We start from the raw sequence: 11,908 nt of genomic DNA, 5'->3' as shown, positions 1-11,908 counted from the left end.
TAGTGTCTTGCAAAACACTGTGTGTAGTGTTTTGCAAAAAGTGTGAGGCTGATAATGTACTTATAGTTGTGAAGATCTGGACTGAGGTTTTGCTCCTTGAGTCTAAGCTTTCACTAACTGTGTGTTATTTTTAATTTCAGAGTGTAAGCAATCGTAAAAAAAACTGTAATGTACCATTTTTAGGGTTTCATTTAGATTTTTTGCTAACTTTCAACTTCTAACCTGCATTCTCAATATTGTTTATTATATAACAATCAAATATATCAATTAGCTTTTCTAAACAGTTTGTTTTGTTTTATTTTTAACTATGGCTGTTTTTTGTTGTTGTTTTGTTTTTTGCCTTTCTGATGTAATTACAATTAGATGAGGAGCAGATAGTGAAGGCCATAACAATTTATCACAGAAGGATAACAGAATCAGATTTTATTCCTCTGGAGGATTTGCTTTAGCTTTTGCTTTTGTTTACAGGAAATAATAAGCCATCCACTGCTCTGCTGTAGTTTAAAGCGCAGATGGTAGTTAATGTACTCTCTGATCATTGGGTGCCAGACACAAGCCACTTTTGATGAGTAGCTGCTAACATGTCTTACAAAATAAATAAATAAAACCACGCACCATCAAATGTTACACAGCCACAAATTCTGTTACACTTCTCCTTTGTGTGTGGGTGTGTGGGTGACTGGAGGAGTGAGAAAAGCCAGAAACAGAAGTCAGGTACATGCAGCAAACACAGCGTGTGTGCATTTGTGGGTGAAATTATCTTTTTGAGGTGGGTCTGCATGTTCATAGTACTTCCTCTTTTGAACAGGGATTTTGTTTTTTTAGTTGTTCAGTTGTGTTGTTATGTGCTGCACTCTGTCTCTGTCTTACTAGCTCACTCTCACTTTCTCTCTCTCTCTCCCTCCCTCCATCTGCTTTCTTCCATATCTGTGTCCATCTCATTTAGTCTTTCTTTCTGGATCTCCATGTATGATCGCATGATCTTCACTTTGGTTTGGGTTCATTTCTTTCAAAGTGCTGGCGCCCTGAACTTTGTTTTTAATGGTATTGTCAGTGACTTCTCTCTTCCTCTTTCACTCTCTCTCATATACTTTTTACATTGTGTTGTCACCGTCATCCAGTCACATTTGCATGAATGACGTTTGTATTTCCTCCATCAGCAGCAGAAATGGCTGTAAGAAAACTAAAGCGGGAAGAGGAACCAAGGGCCTTTGTGGTGAGAGAGTGTGCCACAGTCACATGCTCGCTGTCACTCTCTTGTTCGTTTTACCTCGCACTGTTTCAAAGCTGGATTTTTGTTTCTACATTGTGGATTTAATTGGGAAATCTTTAGCTGCTGCCGTGTCACCTTTAAGTTCCAAGCTCTGGTGAGTGACCTGTGATTGCACTATGTTAAGAGCATGCAGACTGATCTTCTTCGTATCTTTTGATGAGCTTGATAAGAATCTTTCATAAGCGTAATGATGTGATACACAGACGGCAGGGCACAGATAAAAGGATGTGAACAATACAAAGAACTGTACTGTTTAAATTTAACTTCTTTATTTCTGCAAGTGAGTAGGGATGGAAGGTAATGTTATTTTAGTTCATATAATTTAAAGCCTGGGCTTCTCAAATCATTTTTTTTTTTCATAGTGATGTAATTTGTAAATTTGCATTTGTCTAATAATATTTGTCCTGTGAACAAGCTAAACTGTACAGCATCCGATTTAATGAACATAGGTGTAGAGCCAGGGTTCTTTTTTTTAATTTTTTAAGACAGTAAAAATTGATGACAAACTTTTTTCAAACCTCCAAGTAATACATTTTTTAGACAGGACTGTCTTAACTCTAAAGTGTAAAGAACCTCACAAGCCAAATATCATCATAAATCTGCAATCATGTTACAAGAGCTAAAACAGAAAATTTAAGAGACAAAAGATAAGCAAAGTTAAGTAATTTTTAAATAATAATAATAAAAAAATGTCTTCACATTTACATAAATGCGAAAATAATCTAGTCTAGGTAGGAGGTCCTTGATGCTATCATTTTTCTAGAAATGAGTCATAACTCTACCACCACCATTTTCTGCTCATTCTCCTCTGGTGCTTCTGCAATATGCAAATATTGACCATGTGTTCACATTAAATATGAGATTCCTACTAGACTTAAACTCAAATCCATCATGAAGTATCTTCACCACATTTTTACATTTTCATGATTAACTGAGCAGAGAAAAGACAACAGTTGTCAAATGTAAACATACTCTTAAAGTGAGCAAGTTCATTTTTTCAAATAAATCAATAATCACCCATTTTTCTGCTGCTATAGCATTTTCTTTTCAAGTCCAGATTAGCCAACCAGCTCTAATACACATTTTGTAGCTTCTACCCTCTCAGTCCTTTTAAACAATGGTGATTTGTAATATGTGTGAAATCTTTAGCTTCCTATCGCCTGTATTCCAATTCAGATTTGAGGGAGGAATCATTTGATCCAGAGTCCAGGCCTAATGAAAATAATAATAATAAAAAGAATATACATAAAAAATAATAATAATATAATGAAACTGTTTCTTTTTTTAGGTAATTAGTGAGCTCCATCTCCCAGCATCACAAGGGTTGTGTTACCATGGCAACTAGCAAGCAGAGCTTTGTGAGAGCTACCGAGCCTCAGTGTTCAGCGTCTGCACAGAGAGAGGAAGAGACGCGTGTTAAGGCCCCTCTCACGACTATGTATGTCCACAGCGTTCCTGCCCCTGGCCTGCAGCCATATCCTCAGGCCCAACCTGGAGCCTTGCAGGATGCAACGGTTGTACCACTGTTCCTTCCAAGGATGTGTAGCAACTCGACTCTGCCCTCTCTGACACTGCATATTGCCAGCGGGGCTGTTTTGCAACAACAAAGGCTAGTGGCTCCAGCAACCTCGGGCAGACCTAAGTCTTTTGGGAAGCATATTTGCCCACAGTGCGGTAAGGACTGTCTGAAGCCCAGCGTGCTCGAGAAACATCTTCGTTGCCACACAGGAGAGCGACCATATCCCTGCACTACCTGTGGCATTTCCTTCAAGACGCAGAGTAACCTTTATAAACACAAGCGCACCCAGGCTCATGCCCGCCTTTCCAGCGAATCTGACAAAGGCACCTTCAGCAGCCAGGAGAGCACAGAGAGTTTAAAGGACAACTGTACAAGTCCATCCTGTGAGATGAATGGCGGAGATTCAGCTGACTTGAAGAGGAGTAAAGAAGTTATTCCTGTAGTGACAATACCGAGTCAGGTAGACTCTATAGTGCACAATGGATTAAGGACAACACCAGCGCTTCAAGACAATGTAAATTATTTGAGAAAAACTGTGGAATTATCAGATGGTGTGAAATATAATCCTGCTATCCAGCAGACAAGTGCACTGTGTGAGGATGGATGTACACAGCTGACTCCAAATCGTATGCCTCTTCAGAGGCAAGAAGCTTTGTTCTCCAAACCGTGGGATTCCCCAATGTCCCGAGGAAAATCTCAAAGCCACGACAGTACAGACTCTGGCTTCAGTGACAGCAGTGAGCATCATTTATCCAGCAGTCCTGGAGCAAGTTTGCATTATCCCAGTATGGAATCATTGACAGAAACCACTATGGAACGGCAGGAACCAGGCACCTCCCAGGCACCCTCAGAGATGACCCCTGACCCCAAATGCAAGGTGTCCATTCAGGAGAAGCAGAAGCTGGAAGAATGGATTTCAAAGCTTATATATGAGAATAGTGTGCTGGTGGATAATAAACAACTGGAAACTGTGAGGCCAAGAAAGACAATATTGTCAAAACAAGGAAGCATTGATCTTCCTGTGCCATACACTTATAAAGACTCCTTCCATTTTGAGATAAAGAGCAGCAAGCACAGCTCAAGCTCACAAAATCAAGACAGAGGAGGTGGGGCAATTCACGGCTCTGTGCCTACACAGCACTCCACTGGCTTGGAGCATGCACCATTAACACGAAGCAGTTCTTTACCCTTCCCTATGGGTGGCAAACCCACTGATGGAGCAATGAATTTGAATCTTAGCAGACGGTGCAGTGCAGGGCATGTTTACCCATTAAGGTCATCAGACCAACGAGCACCATGTCATCGCTCACTAGTTAGGCAGGTAGCGGTAGATTGTCTGCCTACTGCAGAGGGATCCCCAGTTGAAAGAGGTAGTATTAGCAGCCTTAGCTTGGATGGGGACAGCACTGATGTTGGAACAGAGCCAACTATAAAAGGAAACTACAGGAAGAAAGCCCGAAAATTTGACTACACAAAATGGCACACTTACAAAGGTGGGACATTTACAAAACTCTACAATACTGAGAAAGACTGTACACTGAAGGCGAAAAAGACTACACTGAATTCTGACCAAAGCCTGGGAATTCAAATTAACCAACAGAGGGACAATGGATCCGTGTCTCTGAGCTTTACTTCCAGTTCTGTTGTGACCTTACAAAATGACCTTAAGGTGTCATATACCAGCTTTGAAAATAATAAGGGGGAAGACATGGAAAGGGATGAAATAATAACACAACACACTGACTTCCATATCCCATCAGAGAGGAAGAAACTGCGCACTGGGAACGATGTGCAAATGCTCAGTATTTCAGATCCTAGAACTGGAGAGGCAAATGAAAATCTGTGTGGTTTAATTAGTCAATTACCCCTGTCAACTTGTGCAACGTACGGTTCCATCACAGTTCCAGCACAAAAGGTCAACATGCAAAATCTCCACCCGCAAGGTAGCTTCATACATCAGCTGTCAAATTCAAGTCAGTTCCTTGGTAATACTCTTAGCCCTGCTTTTTGTTTTATCAACGTGAGTGGGACATCTGGCACCCCGTCTGGTTCTATCAGCAGCCCTACTGTCCCTGAAGCGAAGACCAGCTTTCCTCCCAAATACCAGCTGAAGATTCCGTGTTCCACAGATGGAGTGTCAGCTTCTTGTTCTGGCTCCACTTTAGCACATAGCACTTGCTCAAACATTCCAGATCTCAGGCAAAGCCGCCAAACTACAGTGCAGTGTCATCTTGAGAACAGTTTACAACCCTCAAAGCAGTGTCAGGGTGTTTCAATAGTCACAACCTTTGACCAGAGTAAACAAGATGAATTGTACGCAACAACTTCAGTGCCTATTTTATCGCTTTCCTGTTCAGAGCTAAATCAAACAAACACTTTATCAAAATTCCTGACACAGATTCAGTCTACCACACCTACATCAAATTCACTTTTTTCTTCACCAGTGCAGCATCAAATATCTTTGTTGCAGAGCAACTGTGCAACACGTGTGGTAGAAGACCCGTCAACAGGTTTTGTATCATCAACCTCAGAGAACACTCAGCCTGTTACATCACTGAACACGTCAACAGTGAGTTATTATTCAGAATCTGGTGTACAAACCTATTCTTCAGTAACTACGACACCTACAGTACAAAACCATCCTGCCTCCCCTGTGAATGAATCAGGAAAACCTCTTGGTCTTACAGGGGACACCAAATCCACAGCGCATGAGAATACTCTGAAAAGCACGGCCTCTAAAATGGCCACTGATGACTTTCAAGGGTCCCAGGCTGAAGGAAACATGATACTAGTAAATGGCTCAACACAGGCTCAGAACACATTTTATGTACGAACAGCAGACCTCCAGATAGTCATGCAGCTTATTTCTGATGAACAGCTAGCGCTGATAGAGCCTCATATTGAAACAACAACTTCAAGCACTTTAACAAACCAGACAACACTTTCACAGGTGTATAGCAATGATGTGACTCATGTGTGCATGGCACAGGAAATGGTAAATAATGCTGAGATGAGCAAAAAGAAAGGTTCCAGTTGTGAATCTGCCAGTCCAATAAATAAAGCAGAAATTGTTTGTAGTTTAAACTCTCAAAATGCTAAAAATTATACAAATGGAAGCCCTCAATGTGTTTCATCTTGGTCACATGCACAGACGAAGGTTCATATCTCAGCCTCAGTGGATTACAAAAAAAATTCAACTGGACAATTGTATGAACCACAGAAGATACCTGAAAATTCACAGGAGAGAACATCTGCTGGGTTTGAAGTTGCCACAGAGACACGCCACAAACTAGCAGCTGGAGACAAACTAAGTGAACCTCGTTTAGTGGACAGTAACTATTCTAGAAGAGGAAATGACAAAGAGCCCCAAAACTGTTCTGTCCATAACCAAGATTCTGACAACTCCTCGGAGGACCAAACAGTCATAGAGGCATCCAGAGATAAAGAGCTGTTCTGTTTAATGGAGCCAAATCACATTCAAACTATAACAAATATTAAGCCAGAAGAGCCTAATGAAACAAGCCACCTCATGCCAGTCACATTATCAGGAAACTGTGAAAGTATTCAAACAAAGATCAGAACTTGTATTTGTGAGAAAAAGACCTCTATTGCAGAATCACATCATATGCAAAAAGAGCTAAACTCCACAATACAACCCAGTCACAACAAGCCACACTGGGCTGCATGTGGCAGCTCAGGTTTAGATAGAAGAGAAATGAGAGCATGTGACAAAGGCAAGCTCAGCTGCAAGCACGGGACCCTGGTGACTGGAACATTTTGTCCAGGCCAAACATCTACACAGTATGATTTCAAACAGGCCTTTGCTCTAGGCTCAGGTGACTTTGGGAATGACACCTATAGTGGAGTGAAAGCATCCTGTCCGATGCTGAACAGGACATCTAACATTCATAGCATTCTTGAAGACAGTACCAGATGTGGAGATGTCCATACACACCATGCCAATCTGGAAATATTTACAGGTGGGACCAAATTCTAACTATATAACTCTGCAAGGTAATATTATCATGCTGTTTAAAGTGTAGCACTGTGTAGTGATAGAGCAACCATAGCTAGACATTATACATAATAAATACTTATAACACAGGGTGCCATAACATTTTCTCTCCACAAGATGGTGACAAGAGTTCAAAACTTCCTGTGTCTGTTCCTAGACATTGTCCTCCAATGTTGCTCTTGACCTCTCTGAGAAAGTTTAATTTGCACCCACACTTGTAAATTACAGCAGACATTTTATACTTTTAACACTTGAGCTGTTGAGCTGCTAAGTTTGTTTGTTTGTTTGTTTGTTTTAACCAATATTATGAAAAGTCACATGATGTAGCAACATAAGAATAGTACCAAAATCTTTGAATTCTTTGTGAAATGTTACAGAATACTATGTGAATAAATACAGAAAACCTTGCTATTGAAGCAGTCAGACAAAAATAGTAATAAAATGCAAATTACAGTTTAAAGAATGACATCTTCAGAAAAGGATGCTTGCATGGAAAAAAAGTTAATTACATCAAATTTAAAGGACATGCAATTTACTATTGGCCAAAGAAATTGCATGAACTGTGACCATTATTAATATTATATTAAAAATGATGTTTCATGTATCATGAGAGACATGCCAGAGACATCTCAGATTTGTATGCAGCACCACATATTAGTATAATTATGTCAAAAAAGTGCAAAGCTGTTGAACCATTCTGTCTTGCCCATTCAAGTTATTCAGTAATATCAGTTCACAAGCAGAACCTGTTTTGAATTCAGTAGGATCACCAATAATTTAGTGTGAGAGGGTGAATCTAAGGTGAACATCATTACGTTGTCATCACATTCTTTGCGGCATTTTTCTGTCCTAACCTTTGTAATTCCACTGTATTCTCACACTGACCTGATGTTTCTCTTATCTGAGTCACTTGTTAGAGGGAAACATTTGATCCTTGCAGTCTTTACGGTGTAAATCACACTCTGAAGAGATTTCCTTTCATTAGATCACAGGTCACTCAAATTGAAGAAGGTCAAGGGTCAATCAGAGGGGCTTAGAATAAACCAAACACACAGCCCCTGAAAGAAAAAGCTGAGGAAAAGTGCTAAGGAAATGGTTGCTTCTTGAGTTAAAGTGAATGGTGGTCTCTTGATTAGAGATAAAATAGTTGATCAGAACAGAAATCTTAACCCTTCCAACTAGCATGGACTGCCGTAGGTTTGACTGATCAGATGTGCTCAGGGAATTGACAGGGTGCTCAGGATCAGAGATCACTGGAAGATGGTCCCCACAGGGACTCACCAGAGAAAAGACCCAGAGGTTAAAGGGAGATTTTGCGCATGTCTCCATTCCAGACGGCTGACAAGCAATCTGAGAGCCAAACGCAGCCTCCTTTTCTGAGCAATGCTGCACAGAGACATGCGCAAGAGTTCAGCCAAACCAGTTCCACCCCAGAGAACCTGACTGATTGTTTTTCATCAAGACAATCATTTTTATATCTCCACCGCCATAATATATGGTAGCATATGTTGGTCCGTGTGCCTTGATATACAATGTGAAACTGTCATGTTATTTTTTTTCTTCATTTGGCTGACATTGGGTTTGCAATGAGGCATATGTTCCAGGAGGCTGAACGGCAAAATATCTGCACATTAATTGCATAAGTTTTCTGGCTGAAACTTTTGCATTCACAATAACAGTTTTATGTTCAGTTTTAAAGAGATTTCTGTGTCCAATTTATCAGTTTTGGATAAAGAAGTTTTTGGTTGCCATAAAACCTCTTTAGTTGCCCATAAAAAAGTTGACATAAACAGTTGGGTGTGCATGCTCATATTTTATGAATGTTCATGTTTTGAACAACATAATAAAAAGTAACACTTCGGGTCATGCCAGTATTATACTACAAGTCCATCCTCTTGCGCAGTGAATTTATTTCAATACTTGGAAATGGCCTCACAGTACATACAAACAAACTGGATATGGATTGAAAATGCAACTAGTCATTTAGACTTTCGTAGTACTTTTTTTTTTTTTGTCTGTGCTGTCTCTCTCTCTCTTTCTTTGGATATAATAAAAAATACTTTTCAAGATACAGGAACAATTGATTAGATGTACAAAACTAAGTAATCATTGGTTAATGCATTAACTATCATTAACTCACAATGAGCAATATATTTGTTACAATATTTATTAATGGAAATACAACTGTTCATTGTTAGTTCATGTAAGCTCAGGTCCATTAACTACTATTAACACACCCAAACAATTATTTAGTGATTTTATACTGGATTTTTATTTTTCCCCGCAAGTGTGCTTTATGTAAAGTTACGTAATTGAACTGGTTTATTTATGTTTAATATGTGATTCGACACATTTCATCTATTTTATTTTTTTTGTGGGTGGGGGGGGGGGGTTACATAAACAAAAGTAATTCTTAGTCAAAAAAGAAAAAAAGCTTCTCTTAAGGTAACAGTTGCAGACTTTTTTTTAGATTTTTTTACAGTGTATAAAGCTGTTTTCATCATAGGAACATTCCTCAGATCCACACAATGTTTGTGTGGACATTTGAACCTCAAAAACATATATTATACTACCTGCCCATACTCTTTGTGCAGTTAAATTATTTCAATACTTGGAACTGCCCTCATAGGACATACAAACAAACTTTTGTGATGGACGGAAAGAATAAGCTGAGACCTGGCTTCAGGGACAGACCCCAAAACATGCTGCATATATTCATTCATTGTTCTGCCCTCAGGACCTGCCGAGGATGGTACCCTCAAAAGCTTGCGGTTTCAGAGGGACCCTAGGAAACAGAGCAAGGAATCAATCCCCAAAGATCCTGAGAGTGGAGGTGGAGAGGGGGAAAGAGCCAGCACAGAGGTGGCTGACAAGAACAACACATGCCAAGTTTTCAAAGACAATGGCAAAATAGACAAAAGAAAGGTGAGAGAGCAGATAGAAAGGGCTCATGAAGAATGGGAGGTCATTGGGGAGCATAGGTAGTGAGAGGAGAAGTCCTAAAAGACCATTCAAATCCAAGAAAAATTTGGAATACACAACCAGGTGTTTTGCATAACATTGAGGGCAATGACTTAACCAACAACACATTTTACACTGTGACAGTTTTCTAGACCATATACTATTTTTAAATGTTTTATTTTGATGAATTATTATAAGTATTAAGTAATAAACCACTTCACATCCAAGCAAAAGACAGCGTTAGAGCGGGGACTGTCTGTGGTCGGTCTGAGGCGTTCCATAATGTGTACTAATGTTATGTATGTTTCCTTTGACAACAGGAAGATGCAACTTCTTGTGAGGAGCATCTAACATCTGCTCAAGCTCACCCACATTTCTCTCGGGAAGTGTCCCTCAACATTTCAGAACCACTTCAGCATGAGATATTTGGAGTGCCAAACAATCCGGAAGCATCTGTTTGCACAAACATTGTTTCACAAACCTTTCAACATCAAGGTCAAGGGGAATGTAACAATACCAGAAAAGACAGCATGGGTGAATATTTGGGGAAGAGTCCTTCTCAAGAGACAAGCCAAAAGGAGACATCTTCACCAAAATATTCTAATCAAACCTGCAGACATCTTTTGGTACACCCACTCAAAGTGAATACCATACAAAATGAATTCCAAAAGGAGACACATCCAAGGGGTCCTATGAGCTACTGGATTTATTCAAAAGACAATCAAGTACAGACATCAGAGCACAAAATGAGTGGCACAACTGTATCAGCCAGCGTTTTGCAAAATAACTCTGGTGCTTCAAAGACTGAGACTGTTCATGCAAGTATTGCTTCATCATGCAGTGCTGGGCCCAGTTCTTGCAATGCCTCACATCAAATGTCTATTCAAGAGCTGCACACTCATCAAATATGTCCCCCAGCTATACATAGCAACCCAACATATTTAGGTAGCAGTAGTTACCTGGAACATGAGGACAGTAACAGCAGCAGTGATGATGAGCAAAAACTAGTCATTGAACTTGAGTAAGGTGGACGTACACACAAAACAAGGCAAAACACTCCATTCTCAGTCCCAAGGTGTCCAATACTGCTACATGCCTCACCATACAGACGACAAAAGAGCCCTTTAGCAGCTTTAGCAACTTGCCATCATTAGGCTGACGTGAAAGACATGGTATTTTATCATCATTAATCTATATACTGGGATATAACTTTGTTATGTTGATGTAACAGTCTGATCAAAGCTCAGTCGAAATAATGTTTTCAAATAACTGCAAATATTCAAAGTTTTTCAAGGCCAAACGATTGATTTGCATGAGGAACAGACCGAAATTTAATCATGATACCAGTCTGAATGCTGATGCTGAAATCCTGCAAACATTCATAAACTGTTGCCTGAAGAAGATTTACCACATCTATGATGTCAAATGACATTTGCTCTTTGTCTGTCTTCTGACATTCTGCATCATGCTAAATTTTGAATTTAGCTTTTAAATGAGAAGTGACTGTGTTTACAGAGAAGGAATCTTTTCATCTATTAAAACCTTACGATTCGCTTTGTTCCTCATAGAGAGTGCTGCAAGTTTTCTCAATCTAAGATAGCTATGGATTCAAAATGCAGCTCTAGTCATTTAGACTTTTGTAGTGCTTTTTTGGTCTGTTCTTTCTCTCTTTTTCTTTGGATACAATAATAAAAAATAAAAAAACATTTCAAGATACAGGAACAATTGATTAGATGTACAGAATTAAGTTAACATTGGTTAATGTATTAACTATCATTAACTAACCATGAGCAATATATTTATCACAGTATTTATTAATTAAAATACAATTGTTCGTTGTTAGTTCATGTAAGCTCAGGTCCATTAACTAATATTAACATTATTAATATTACACACACAACCAGTTATTTAGTGCCTTTATACTGCTTTTTTATTTTAATTTAATTTTATAAGTGTGCTTCATGTAAAGTAACATAATTAAACTGGTTTGTTTTTGTTAAACAGCCTATGTGATTTGACAATCTGATTTTTAGGTTACATAAACAAAAGTAATTCTTAGTCAAACAAAGAAAAAGCTTAATATGATAACAGTTGCAGTTTATTTATTTTTTTGTTTTGTTTTATTATTATTATTATTATT

At 39.1% G+C, this 11,908-nt stretch overlaps 1 protein-coding gene across 2 annotated transcripts; it reads left to right on the top strand.

Moving 5' to 3' along the window:
• The first annotated feature begins 684 nt into the window (after positions 1 to 684).
• Positions 685 to 11,474, top strand: znf831 (zinc finger protein 831). Of its 2 annotated transcripts, XM_058790459.1 has the most exons (5): positions 685 to 769; positions 1,161 to 1,367; positions 2,562 to 6,772; positions 9,545 to 9,732; positions 10,089 to 11,474. In XM_058790459.1, the coding sequence occupies exons 3-5, from the start codon at positions 2,608 to 2,610 to the stop codon at positions 10,791 to 10,793; spliced, it is 5,058 nt and encodes a 1,685-aa protein (XP_058646442.1). In that variant the 5' UTR covers positions 685 to 769; positions 1,161 to 1,367; positions 2,562 to 2,607; the 3' UTR covers positions 10,794 to 11,474. The 2 variants fall into 2 exon arrangements, with proteins under 2 accessions (XP_058646442.1, XP_058646443.1); XM_058790460.1 differs by lacking the exon at positions 685 to 769 and having other exon boundaries at positions 831 to 1,367.
• Positions 11,475 to 11,908: the final 434 nt, after the last annotated feature.

Source organism: Onychostoma macrolepis, chromosome 11, assembly GCF_012432095.1.
Source record: "Onychostoma macrolepis isolate SWU-2019 chromosome 11, ASM1243209v1, whole genome shotgun sequence".
Lineage (NCBI taxonomy): Eukaryota > Metazoa > Chordata > Actinopteri > Cypriniformes > Cyprinidae > Onychostoma > Onychostoma macrolepis.
Note: the sequence above shows the minus strand (reverse complement) of the source record. Positions and strands in the feature narration are given on the sequence as shown.

Coding starts and splice junctions, on each gene's coding strand:
- znf831 (XM_058790459.1), top strand. CDS start 2,608: ATGGCAACTAGCAAGCAGAGCTTTGTGAGAGCTACCGAGCCTCAGTGT. Junction 6,773..9,544: donor CAATCTGGAAATATTTACAG/GTGGGACCAAAT, acceptor TTCTGCCCTCAG/GACCTGCCGAGGATGGTACC. Junction 9,733..10,088: donor GCAAAATAGACAAAAGAAAG/GTGAGAGAGCAG, acceptor CTTTGACAACAG/GAAGATGCAACTTCTTGTGA.